General features: G+C 55.5%; 7 protein-coding genes across 7 annotated transcripts in view; 3 read left to right on the top strand and 4 right to left on the bottom strand.

Moving 5' to 3' along the window:
- The window catches only part of M421DRAFT_76226 (P-loop containing nucleoside triphosphate hydrolase protein), a gene marked incomplete at both ends in the record, with an annotated part of 5,033 nt that extends 920 nt beyond the window's left edge, over positions 1-4,113 (bottom strand). Inside the window, one exon of the mRNA XM_033597204.1 lies at positions 2,599-4,113. Within this exon, the coding sequence (XP_033443359.1) occupies positions 2,599-4,113 (1,515 nt within the window). The remainder of the gene's footprint in view (positions 1-2,598) is intronic.
- A 471-nt stretch (positions 4,114-4,584) lies between these two features.
- M421DRAFT_13137 (uncharacterized protein) lies at positions 4,585-5,253 on the bottom strand (the record flags this gene model as incomplete). The annotated part of the gene is made up of 1 exon (XM_033587384.1): positions 4,585-5,253. A coding segment is annotated over one exon (669 nt), but the record flags the coding sequence as incomplete, so codon positions are not given.
- Positions 5,254-5,856: 603 nt separating this feature from the next.
- M421DRAFT_15124 (uncharacterized protein) lies at positions 5,857-6,819 on the bottom strand (the record flags this gene model as incomplete). The annotated part of the gene is made up of 1 exon (XM_033587575.1): positions 5,857-6,819. A coding segment is annotated over one exon (963 nt), but the record flags the coding sequence as incomplete, so codon positions are not given.
- A 308-nt stretch (positions 6,820-7,127) lies between these two features.
- On the top strand, positions 7,128-8,042 carry M421DRAFT_19418 (uncharacterized protein; the record flags this gene model as incomplete). The annotated part of the gene is made up of 2 exons (XM_033588033.1): positions 7,128-7,529; positions 7,653-8,042. Coding segments are annotated over 2 exons (792 nt in total), but the record flags the coding sequence as incomplete, so codon positions are not given.
- Positions 8,043-8,489: 447 nt separating this feature from the next.
- On the top strand, positions 8,490-8,780 carry M421DRAFT_49791 (uncharacterized protein; the record flags this gene model as incomplete). The annotated part of the gene is made up of 1 exon (XM_033594786.1): positions 8,490-8,780. A coding segment is annotated over one exon (291 nt), but the record flags the coding sequence as incomplete, so codon positions are not given.
- A 640-nt stretch (positions 8,781-9,420) lies between these two features.
- On the top strand, positions 9,421-10,330 carry M421DRAFT_426209 (uncharacterized protein). The gene has a single exon (XM_033594331.1). The coding sequence runs from the start codon at positions 9,796-9,798 to the stop codon at positions 9,988-9,990; it is 195 nt and encodes a 64-aa protein (XP_033443354.1). The 5' UTR covers positions 9,421-9,795; the 3' UTR covers positions 9,991-10,330.
- M421DRAFT_76340 (P-loop containing nucleoside triphosphate hydrolase protein) lies at positions 9,987-10,769 on the bottom strand (the record flags this gene model as incomplete). Its single annotated transcript, XM_033597210.1, is given in 2 exon segments — positions 9,987-10,336; positions 10,349-10,769. 2 exon segments carry the CDS (start codon positions 10,767-10,769, stop codon positions 9,987-9,989), a joined length of 771 nt encoding a protein of 256 aa, XP_033443353.1.
- Positions 10,770-10,932: the final 163 nt, after the last annotated feature.

Below are 10,932 nucleotides of genomic sequence, written 5' to 3'. Positions count from 1 at the left end.
AAATTGAGTGAAGCGCTCAAGTATCTTTCGCCGTAGCGCAGCAGATGCAGCATGATATTTGCGGAGATGCGCATCAAGACTCACAACTGCTGTACAGTGCTGCTTGCAAACAATAATGCTAAAGCCTTTAAGAAAGCAGAAAACGTTATCAGAATTGCTGAGTGTGAGCTGCTGGGGCCATCTGTAGGAGTTTGCAGTGTTGTTTTCGCTGCTGCCTGAATTGTTTGCTTGGCTGTCCCACACACGCTCCATCGCGCAGAAACCCTAACCCTACTTACTATAACAGCACTAAGTTTTGCTGAATAGACAGACAAAACGCTCAGCGTCGCTGCACAAAGTATATAAGAATTGAGTTTGTATAAGATATTTTTTAATTTAGGCCCAAAGTAATGGCGGGTTGGTAGTGTTAGGGTAACGCGGGGGACCACCAAAGCAGATCACTTAAAAGGGGTCAAACCCTAACGCTAAGCCTCTTTTGCCGCGGTTCGGTGTCCTCCCCGCGCCCTTATCTTGGCTAGGTACGCAGCCACACTTTAAGGCGATCTAATACAACCTGCGCGTTAATTGGGACTAGCCCTGCTGCCTCAAAAGCCTTTTAACAGTTCTGCTCTGTAAACACGTTAAAAAACGCGTCCTTAAAGGCAGGGAGGAAGCCTTCTTTGTTAATATGGAAGACGCGTCAGCGTGCCAAGTCTCTGACGCGCTGGGAGTACCTGCGCTTCAGCGGCGAGAAGCAGACCACATCAAGCGGCTGGAGGATGTGCGATGAATAGGGGGGCATACAGAGGGTTAGGATCTTGTGTTCAAGGCAGTAGTCCTTAAAATGCTGGTTGAGGTGGCTCTCATGGCCGTCTAAAATGAGCAGCTGGTACCCCCCCACCTGGCGCGTCTTTGTATGCGCGTTAAAGTGCTTCAACCACTCCAGACCAAGCGCGTTGTTTGTCCAGCCGTTCTCAGAGACTAAGAGCTTCCAATTACGCGGTATTGAAGCCTCCTTGTACCAGGCAGAGATGTGGACGCGTCCCTTGTAGATGATGAAGGGCAGGGTCGCGTACCCAGCAGCGCAGATGCTCTGGATAACTGTAACCCACTCGCGATCGCCTGGCTGAACAAGCGCAGGTCGGGCGCGTCTCTCTGCACCTGTGACGACCTTCATGGAGCCAATCACGCCCATCTAGAAGCCAGTCTCATCAAAGTTGTGCACGTCGTCATTGTGGACGCCATACTTGGCTTTAGTCTCCTCCACCAGCTTAAACCACGCGCCAATTATCTCTAGATCCTCCTGGAGTATTCTCTGCCTATCCTTTGCTTAATTAAAGGCCATTTTGAGCTCAGGCAAGCGCGTTACAAAGCGATCAGCCCAGCACTTGCCAATAGGCTTGCCACTGCGTACAGCCAGCAGTTTATCAGCCATATCTGCCACCTCGCACAGCCGGGGCGCAAATCCTCGCAAGTCGAGGTCGAGTATGTATTGGATGATCGTCTGCTGTTCAGTCGCAGTGAGCTTCTGGCAGTTAGGGGCAGCTTCTGCGCGAAATGTGAGTCCTTGGACGCGACGAGAGAGTGTACGGCGATCAACGTTAAATGCCTCTGCAGCAGCCCAGTGGCTTCGGAATTGTCCGGATTTCAAGGCTTCAATAGCAAGCTGAAGCCTCCCTTCATGTTCAAGTAATAACGCGTTTGGTAGTTGAGGCATGTTAGAGAGAGAGAGTAGGTAGAGGGCTTGGCAAGTTTTGGGACACTCGGTGATGTGGGACACTCGGTGATAGTTTAGGTTAGGCGCAAAGTAATAGCAGGTTAGTAGTGTTAGGGTAATATGGGGGACTACTAAAGCAGATCACTTAAAAGGGGTTAACCCCTAACACTAAGCCTCTTTTGCTGCGGTTTGGTGTCCTCCCTGCGCCCTTATTTTGGCTAGGACTTAAAGCACTGCACTGCTATCTAATACCTTACTCTACTTAAAGTCTTTCTCTACGCTGCAAATAGTTCTATAAACTTTACAAATATCCAGCACATCTTGTTGCTCTGTATTCCTCCCCACCAGATCAGTTTTGCCATCCACCTTAACACGTCGTTGAACTGAGCCTCTGTCTCTGCCTGCGTACTGCTCTCTTTTTGCATCTGCGTCTGCATCCACTCGTCAAACAGACTTCCAGCCGCTATCCAAATCGATATAATTGACGCAGCCAACACCCCTGTATACTGACACGGCGCGCCTGCTACCTTGCCCCAGCCTGCGTCTGCTTGCTCTCTGTAGCTCGCGCAGATGGACTGGGGGATGCCGCACGTATAGCAGCAGCTGTACCTCTCCCATCGCACCCTCTTCAGCAGCTCCTTGACCCCCTCGCGCACGTCGTCCGCCTGCTCTTGCCTGCACTCAGCAAGCCGGTGCTGCTTTACGCCTGCCCACTCGTTCACGCGGCACCACTGGCAGCCGTCCTTCCACTCCTCGAGCATCTCCTGCAGCTTTTCTACCTCCAGCTGCTCTTGCGATTGCAGCGCCATCTCTTGACGTCCCAGGCTCCTACGCGCAACTAAGCTGCGCTGGAATTCAGCCCGGTCTGCCTCACCCACTGCCTCCTCACCCTTCGCTTCAACGGCCCCCTGCTCCTGGCACCAACCGCACGCCGCTTCTCCCTTTCCGCAGCCTTGCCGCGCGGTGTTCCCGTCCATTTCCCGGTCAAGCACGACCCGGATGCAGCAGCCGCCCTCGACGATCTCATAGATCTCTGGCTCTATGTCTACGTATCGACCACCGGCCAACCGCTTGCCCTCTGGGCTATACGAAGCGCCTCGAAGAATGATGGACTCACTCCTAGCTCCGTCCCGGCCAGCGCGCCCTGATTGCTGCACCAAGTCCCGCAGTCTTCTAACTTGCCCTACAAAGAGCACTACGCGGATAAGACCGTGGTCCACGCCCAGGCCTAGCGCGCTTGTAGCAACAAACACCTGCTGTTGCCCTTCTGTGAGCTGGCGCAAGAGCTGGAGTTTCTCCTCTGCTGTCCCAGCCTCGCGGTGGTAGCAGACAGCCCCTAACGTCGCTGCATAGTCCTTGGCTCTCGGGACGGAGTCGCAGTACACAATGATCTGGCAAGGGAGGGGATATTGCTCCTTCTTCTCCTGCACCAGCCGCACTAGCACATCTGCCTCTACCTCCTCCTCTCTGTTGTACCAGTGCACCTGATACGCAATGTTGGGTCGTGTGGTTGGCATCCGAAACCATGCACACTGTTCCTTTGGTGGTAGCGCCATCAAACGGATAAACTCGCTCTCTTCTTTCGGCTTCAGCGTCGCTGTCAGATACACAAGCTGCGTCTCTGCTTTGACGAGGTTGCGCAGCTTCAACACCCAGGTCCGCCAGCCCTTGGTGGACTCCAGCGCAATGTGACACTCATCAACGACGATGCGTTCCAGTCGTCCCATGGCGCGCTGCCGGTTGATGAATGCCTCGAAAGACATACTCACCGCTGACTCTGGTACCACCAGCACTACCGAAGCCCACTCGTGCGGCCGCTCGCTGTCCCACTCGACGCAGTTGATCCCGGCTTTAATGCAGCGGTCCTTCAGATCGTTCTTCAGCGCCAGTATTGGCACCACAACCACTGTCACGCCAGTCGAGGTTAGCGCCGGCAACATGAAGCTCAGGCTCTTACCCATACCCGTGCCCATGATCGCAACCACAGGGCTCTCCTGCCGCATGATGGCTTCGACAACAGGTTTCTGGCAGCCCCGGAACCGGGCGCCTGTGCCCTGCAGTCGCTCGAGCGAGGCCTGGATATCCGTGCTTCTCATCTGCTTCCAACGCCGGTACTCCTCTTCCACAGACTCGTCCCTGGCCGCTGCAGCAGTTGAGCCTTCTTTTGGTGGCGCGCTCAGCGTCGAGCCGAACTGAAGAAACTCGTGCCACGCAACGCTGACCCTGCGAAAAGCAAGCCGCTGTACCTGGACGCTGAACGGAGACTCGTCCGCAGGGCGGCCGTATATCTGCCCGGCCGTCCTAGACCCATGCCCGGACTGCAGGTCGAAAGGATCGTCTTCGGCTTCCTGGTCCGCCTCATCATCTCCCCACCCTAGCGTCTTTAGCACCTGCTTGTCCTTGATGTACCGACGCATAGTTGCCTTGCTGTTGTGCCTCCAGATCTGGATGTTGATCTTCGTCTTCAGCCAGCGCAGAGATACGCGCTCGATCGCTCGCCGAATCTGGTTGGTTCCCCATTGTTCTATCCTGCCAGCTGCAGCTACAGGCATAGGCTTCTCCTCTAGGCCGATCCTGGACCCATCCTCCTCCGCACCGCTCTCCTCCCTCCTGTACTCTCTTGTGTTAGGCGGCTGCTGGAGTCGTCGTTTCTTCTTCCGCTGCGGACCAGTCCACTGCTCTTCCCTTATTGGCTCCCATAGGAAGGGACTGCGCTCTGCGTCGACAGCCCTTCCGGACGCGTACCCTAGCTTCTGCCAGAAGGGAAGCACCATCCACAGGTAATAGAAGAGCAGCTCGCCAACCTCACGCGGTAGATAGCGATGAATGACCTTGGCTGTCCCAGCGTGCCCAATCCCCTTGTGGTACATGGTCACGTACACCATCAGCCCGTCCTCGACGAAGACGCCCCGGCTCTGGCCATTGGGCGTATTCTTGTAGGTGACCGTCACCAGCTCAGTCCCGCGCGCGGGTTGCCCGCCCGTCATGTGCATTGCCACCAGCAAGTGCTCGCGGAAAAGCCGCAGAGCTGTCTCATACTGCTGCACCCGCTTTGCCGCCCACACAATCCCACGGCCACCAGGGGACACATCGCTAGCTTCACAGTCAACAAACGTCCGGCGAAGCCTCTCCTCGTCGGCAATGCGACGCGATAACCAAGTCCCCCCATCCACGCCTCCAAACGTGTTGCGCGGGTCCTGCAGGAAGTTCCACCCAGCGCGCAGCTCAGCCGGGTTGTCCACCACCTTATCCCACTCTATAGCTGGAAGTAGAGTCGCGCCGTCTGCGGGCTGGCCGAGCTCGTCCACGTCAAGAAGCAGCAGGTCTCGGCGTAGCTCCATCCGCGTCGTGTCCACAAGCCCGTGGACCATAGAGCGCAGCTGGGGCATGCTATACTGCACGTAGCCGTACATGATGGTGTCTTCCACCCACTGCACAACGCCGGCTGCGTTGGTGTCGCCGCGAATCTTCTTGCCATAGGCTCGCAGCCGCAGCACCCAGTCTATGGGCGTGGGCTTGCCGCCAAACGCTGTCAGCGTCATGAAGCGGGTGACCATCTCCTGCACCAGCGCGACATGGCTTTGCGCCTGGTCCTCTGCCTCCTCCTGAGCCCATCCTCCCGTCTCTCTGAGCTCTGCAATCTGCTTCTTCCGGGCCTGCACAGCGCTGTACAGCACCAGCATCTTGGACACAGTGACAAGCGCCGACAGCGTAGTCGTGTAGACAAGAGGACTCTTCCACCCTCGGTCTCGATCGACACCGAGCACAGCGGTCGCGCTGACCAGGGCGCTCTTGTAGTAGTCGTCTCCTAGTTGGTGATCCAGCAGCGAGATGAGAAATGCAAGGACGCGGCGTTCCAGCTCTTCCTCCCTCTCTTCATCTAGCTCTGTCTCGTCGTTGTCGCTGTCACTGTCGCTGTCGCTGTCGCTGTCGCTGTCGCTGTCGCTGTCGCTGTCGTTGTTGCCGTCGGTGTTTCCTCGATCCCGCGACGCTGCAAGAAGGAGCTGCTGGATCTGCCACAGGGTGTATGTCTGCCTGGCTGTAAGACGGTACCGCGGCTTTCTATCGCTAAGATGCGTAGATGCGGATTCACTGTCACATTCTGAAGCAACAGGACTGGCCTTGTCTACTACGCTATCCGCGTTGGTGGGAGCGTCCGGCAGCTGATAGGTGCGCCATAGGTAGCAGACGACCGACACCCAGTACCGGCTGTACTTTTTCATCGTCTTCCCAGTCTGGCGTGCGTCGAATGGCTTCTCGTTATCTGGTGCTCCTGTCTCGCGGCGCTCAATAAACGTCGTGGCTGGCAGTCCCACCACCTCCGGCGACGACGCTCGCTGAGCCTTCCAAATCACCATCTCGACCGCCCAGCACACCCTCTCAAGCGCCTTTTCTTCGTCGCCTGGCTGCCGCACCTGCCGCAGCAGCCACGAGCGGTCAAAGTCAGCAAGGTGACGCGCCCATCGCGTTCTCTGCAGCCACGTGTTCCAGAGGTAGCGGTTGCTGTCAGCCTCCACCTGGGCGTGTGTGTCCCGCTGGGTCTTTTGTAGTGCTGCTGTGCCTTGGAGGAACGACGCCTCTATCGCGCGCTGCAGGTCGCCCTCCTCGTCGACAGCATGCTGTATGCCCTCGTCGCAAGGCTGGCTGACCTCAAACAGTCGCCCAAGCGGTCCGGCTGGTTGGAACTTCTGGCACCACACCCCCTCCACCCATGGCTGGCCGTTCTGCTGCTCCGGGCATTGCCAGCCCCTCTTGCGTGGGTTTGTCCATTCATGCTCTTTGCGGCAGTGCTCTTGTATGTCTCGTAGCGTACGGACAATGTAGCTGCACTGACTGCTGTCCTTGGTCGCCATGCTGCATCTCATCCCGTCTCTATACACAGGTAGGTAGGCTATTGGTTGTGATTCAGGCAGGGGGAGGGCAACAGTGTTTGCAGACGTCGCCCACGCTGAGTGCTCTGCTGCAGCTAGCACAATTGCCTTGCGCGTTGCTGCTGTCAACTCCCCATGGCCCCTCCGCAAGTGCGACGGAAGCTGCGACGCTAACACACCTTGACAGTGGGCTCGACATACTCCTATACAGTGCTCAGGAAGGTACTCAAAGATTGTATTGAACAGCTCCATAGATAGTGTTTACATTAATGAACTCGCCAATTGTGGCCTACTGCTTACTTTTGTTAGCTTTGCCTACATCAGAGCATCTTTATTTTAATTCTGTCTCAGGTTTTATTAGATGCTAAGCTCTGCTAACGCTGGTTAGTGTGGCTGTTGTGGGTTGACCTGTGCGTGGCGTGATTTTCGGACTTTCGGGACTACTATGGTAGGCGCACGCAACACCTAAACCTCTTCCTCTGCAACCCTCAGCCCCTACAACCACCAAATCTGCTATCCCTGTCTTGAAAACCTTTTCCTGTCGCATGCTCAATCCAGAAATGCACTGGAATGCTCTAATAAATCAAGCTGCGCTGCGGTTTGACGGCGGCCCCAGAAGCTTCCCCCCAGCCAGCGATGCTACCTTTGCCTTCAACTGGCCATACGAGCCGCCCAACGAAGACTACGAGAAGCTCTTCATCCGTCAAGCAGTTGCGCCATCTACTCCACGGCACGAGGACGCGTACCGCCCTTTCAGCTGCGGGTGGCTGGTTCCCGACGAGACGAGCCTGTGCAAGCCTGTCTTTGTTGCTCACTCTCTGCTGTCAGCTATCTGGCTGGTGCGAGCGTCGCTCCCAGACAAAGACACGCTCCCTGACGATGTTTGGGCTCGCCTTGTCTCTGCAGCAGACACACTCACCTCCCAGGGCGCAGAGCAAGCTCCGCCTTCTGCTCAAACTCCCGTCCAGTCTACAGCAGCAGGGAGCTTTCACGACGCAGGCCTGCGCTGCAAAGCGCCTTCTGGCTCAAAGCGGCCTGCCTCACTTGGAGCGTCTCCGTCGCCGAAGCGCGCTCGGTCCGTGGAGCCTCCAAGCCAAGCTGCCCAGGCGCCGTCGCGTGCGTCGAGTCCTCGGATATCCAACTGCAGCAGCGATCTGGAGGAGCTACGTCCACAGGAGTCGGCAGCTCTGATCACCACAGTCACTAGCAACAACCGTCGCGCTGAGCAGGCCCGTGACAAGAAGCGTAAAGCTTCGCTGATGAGAAAGCGGCTAGACCTTGGTTTGATTGAACCAAGCAACACGGCTTCTCGCGACGAACACTACGCCTACAACTTTCTTTCCTGGAAGGACGAGGCCATCGTCGCCTGGATCATCAAGCAGCCGGTCTCTGACACAGACGACTTCTACAACGCCGCCCAAACGCCGTATCGCACAGCTTTAATCTTTCTGGAGAAGGCTCGTGCGCTCGGGAGCCTCAACGCTCGATTCTACGCTCGCCAGTTCCTGCTAGGCTGGCGAGAGCGTGGGGCACTGTTCCAAGGCAGGTTTGCTAGAGACGTACCTCGCTCCCAGCACCAGCAGCAATCGCAGCACAGCAGCCACCTTGCAGGGTCGCAGAGACAAAACGAAACTGATGTGGAGTTTTGCTCTGCCTGGGATAGGTGCAGGTGCTACGAGGGCATGCTAGCAGCTGTGCACATCGAGTACAGGTGGGCGGAGGCCCTCTTGGGCCGAGCGTACGCCAACAAGATAACGCAGATTCAGCAAAACGACCTCATCTCCAGCAACGACAGAACACGAAACCGGTACGGCAAAGGCCAGGTCCGCTCAGAGGCCATTGCAGCTCTGCTAAAGCTGATCAACCCTAACGCTACTATAAAGGAAAGGGAGGCCTTCCAGAAACGCCTGGCAAGAGCAACGCGTTGGTATGAGGTCGCCCAGGGCTTGGGGTGGGGCATCTTCACCCTTATGCCTTACGAGTACTTTGCAAACTCTTGGATTAAGCAGACAATCCGTGCTTGGGGAGTGCACCTCTGGATGGAGTTAGTGAAGAAGGAACGTCCAGATGTCTGCGCTGCGAGCAAGGTCCTTGATGACTGGTTAGGGCCTGAGGGCATCTCCGGTGGACCTATTAGTGGGAAGCAGACGCTTAGCATTGAGTTAGATATCCCTCTGGATCCTGTCGTTGAGGAAGTGGAGGACAGCGAAGACAATGGGATAGCGTTACAGCAGACGCAAGCCACGTCTAAGCGCCTTTCTGCATCAGCTCACAACATGCAACAGACAAGCTTACTTAAGCTGTTCTATCCTGTAGAGCAAGAGTAGATTTAGATAAATGGTCTTTTGGTCAGTGGCGTGATTATTTACAAACAGCTCTGGAGTTGTGCAATTGGCCCTTGTGCTCGCTGTACAGCTGTTGCCAACCTTTGCTAATAGATATCTACGCAACGCAACATCGCGCATAAATTCTAAAAAGTGCAGATTGTTTGTAACACTTTGTTGCGCGATGCTAGCGCGCTAGATAGTAGTATTTTGTAGAGAGTATGCTAACCTGGTTCTCTTTTGTGAAAAGGAATCGGGTTGGGTTGCGTGCAGGGGTCTCACTAGCGCCAAAAGGAATCGGGTTGAGTCAACCCGGTTACTGATTAGTAGTGAGTATTTTTTTTTTCTACCTTAACACTAACCTGCCTACTATTATCTTATAGCTAAATATCTATTCTATCTTCTTTTTCTACTTATCTACACTATTTTTATTACTATTTATTAATTTTAACTTTGCTAACTCTTGTATTATGTGTGCATATAAGTTAGTTAAGTATCTCTAAGATACATAACCTTAATTTAGCCTTAACGCTAATGCTACTCTATCTCTACTACCTGCCTACTGTTATACTGCTGTATAAACAACACCACTCTAATTGCTACCACTATTGCATTACTAAAAAACTCCCCCCACACTCACTCCCTATGCCGCTTCCCTAGCCACGCTGCGTACTCCTTCCAGTCCCCTCCAAGCTCTCTACTATACCTGCACTGCTCTCAAATGATCTAAACGCCTCAATCCAGCTCTGCTGCTGTCCTTGCTAACAGCACCACCATGTTTAGCTATTAACATTGCTTCTGCACGTCCTCCCACGTCGCGCAGTACTTCTAACTAACCTAGCACTATTAGCAGCTGTGACTGCTACCTTGGTTGTGAATCCCTTGTTGAAATGCGTCTAGCTCTATGCCTGTCACGCCTGGGTGCGCGGTGCACTGCATTGTCTTGTGCTGCTGCTACTCAGTTGTGCTGGCGTTGTCCAGCATGCAGCACGCCATGCACCCGTTGCGCAGCTCATCCATCAGTTCCTCTACCTGCTGCCACTCCGTGCTCGCCTCCTGCTGTGCGTCGTGCCAACTGCGCGTCCCCTCTCCGCACTAGTTGCACCTAGCTGTCTCCATGTTGTTGCACTCCACCCGCTTGCTGTCTAAGTAGCTGCTCATTAGCCCTTGTTGACACCCGCTAATAATCAGAAACATGCCTATTACCTGCACGTCCAAGTTGTTGCTCTTCTGCTTCATCATCCACTCAACCTTGCCCTGCTCCACTAACACCACTGAATCCACCCTTTCGCCAGCTCGCCCCCCACGCCTGCTCTCCTGCGCGTAGTTGATCATGCTCCACGGCATCCTCACGTGCAGTATGAACACGATCCTGGGGAAGTCTACCCCTGTGCCTAGCGCTGATGTTGCTGTCATCAGCCCTCCTTCTATCAACCACTGCTTCACTTAGTCCTCACAGTTGGGCACGTTGGCGTGATAGCACCTGCACCCCAGCACCTCAGCTAGCTCTTCACACTGCTGCTTGCTGCGACAGTACACCACGCCCTTCCAGCCTCTGCTAAGCAGTAGCTGCTGCTGCCGTCGACACATCGCCACCGCTGTCTCTAACGCCTTGCCACGCTCGCACCACAACACGTAGTACTGCGTGTTTAGCCGTACGGTGCTTGCCCGGATGTACATTGCGCACGGAATTAGCATGCTTGTTGCTAGCTCACCCTCCCGCACCGGCGGAAGCGTCGCTGTGAGCAGCACGATCGGGCACGGCAGCAGCCGCAAGTTCTTCAACTCCGCCAGCTTCGGCCGCCAGTCGCTCGACGTGAAGATGAGATGACACTCGTCCACCACCACCCGCCGCAGCAGCCCTTTGCTGTGCAGCATGTTCGCGTACCCTATGAAGTTGCCGTTGCTTCTTGTGTCACCAGCCATGTGCTCCATAGCCTTGCTCTCCTCCCGCTCCAGGGCCTGCCACTCGTGCGAGAGGCGGGCTAGCGTCTGCTTGCAGCCTCCTCCTCTTCTGCTGCTCCCTGCTCGTCCTCCTCCC

The sequence above is a fragment of the Didymella exigua genome (genome assembly GCF_010094145.1).
Source record: "Didymella exigua CBS 183.55 unplaced genomic scaffold M421scaffold_55, whole genome shotgun sequence".
Taxonomy (NCBI): Eukaryota; Fungi; Ascomycota; class Dothideomycetes; order Pleosporales; family Didymellaceae; genus Didymella; species Didymella exigua.
This window is presented reverse-complemented; position numbering and strand designations above follow the sequence as displayed.

What these genes read in the sequence shown, in the direction of transcription:
- M421DRAFT_426209 (XM_033594331.1), top strand. Translation starts at nt 9,796, where the DNA reads ATGCCTGTCACGCCTGGGTGCGCGGTGCACTGCATTGTCTTGTGCTGC.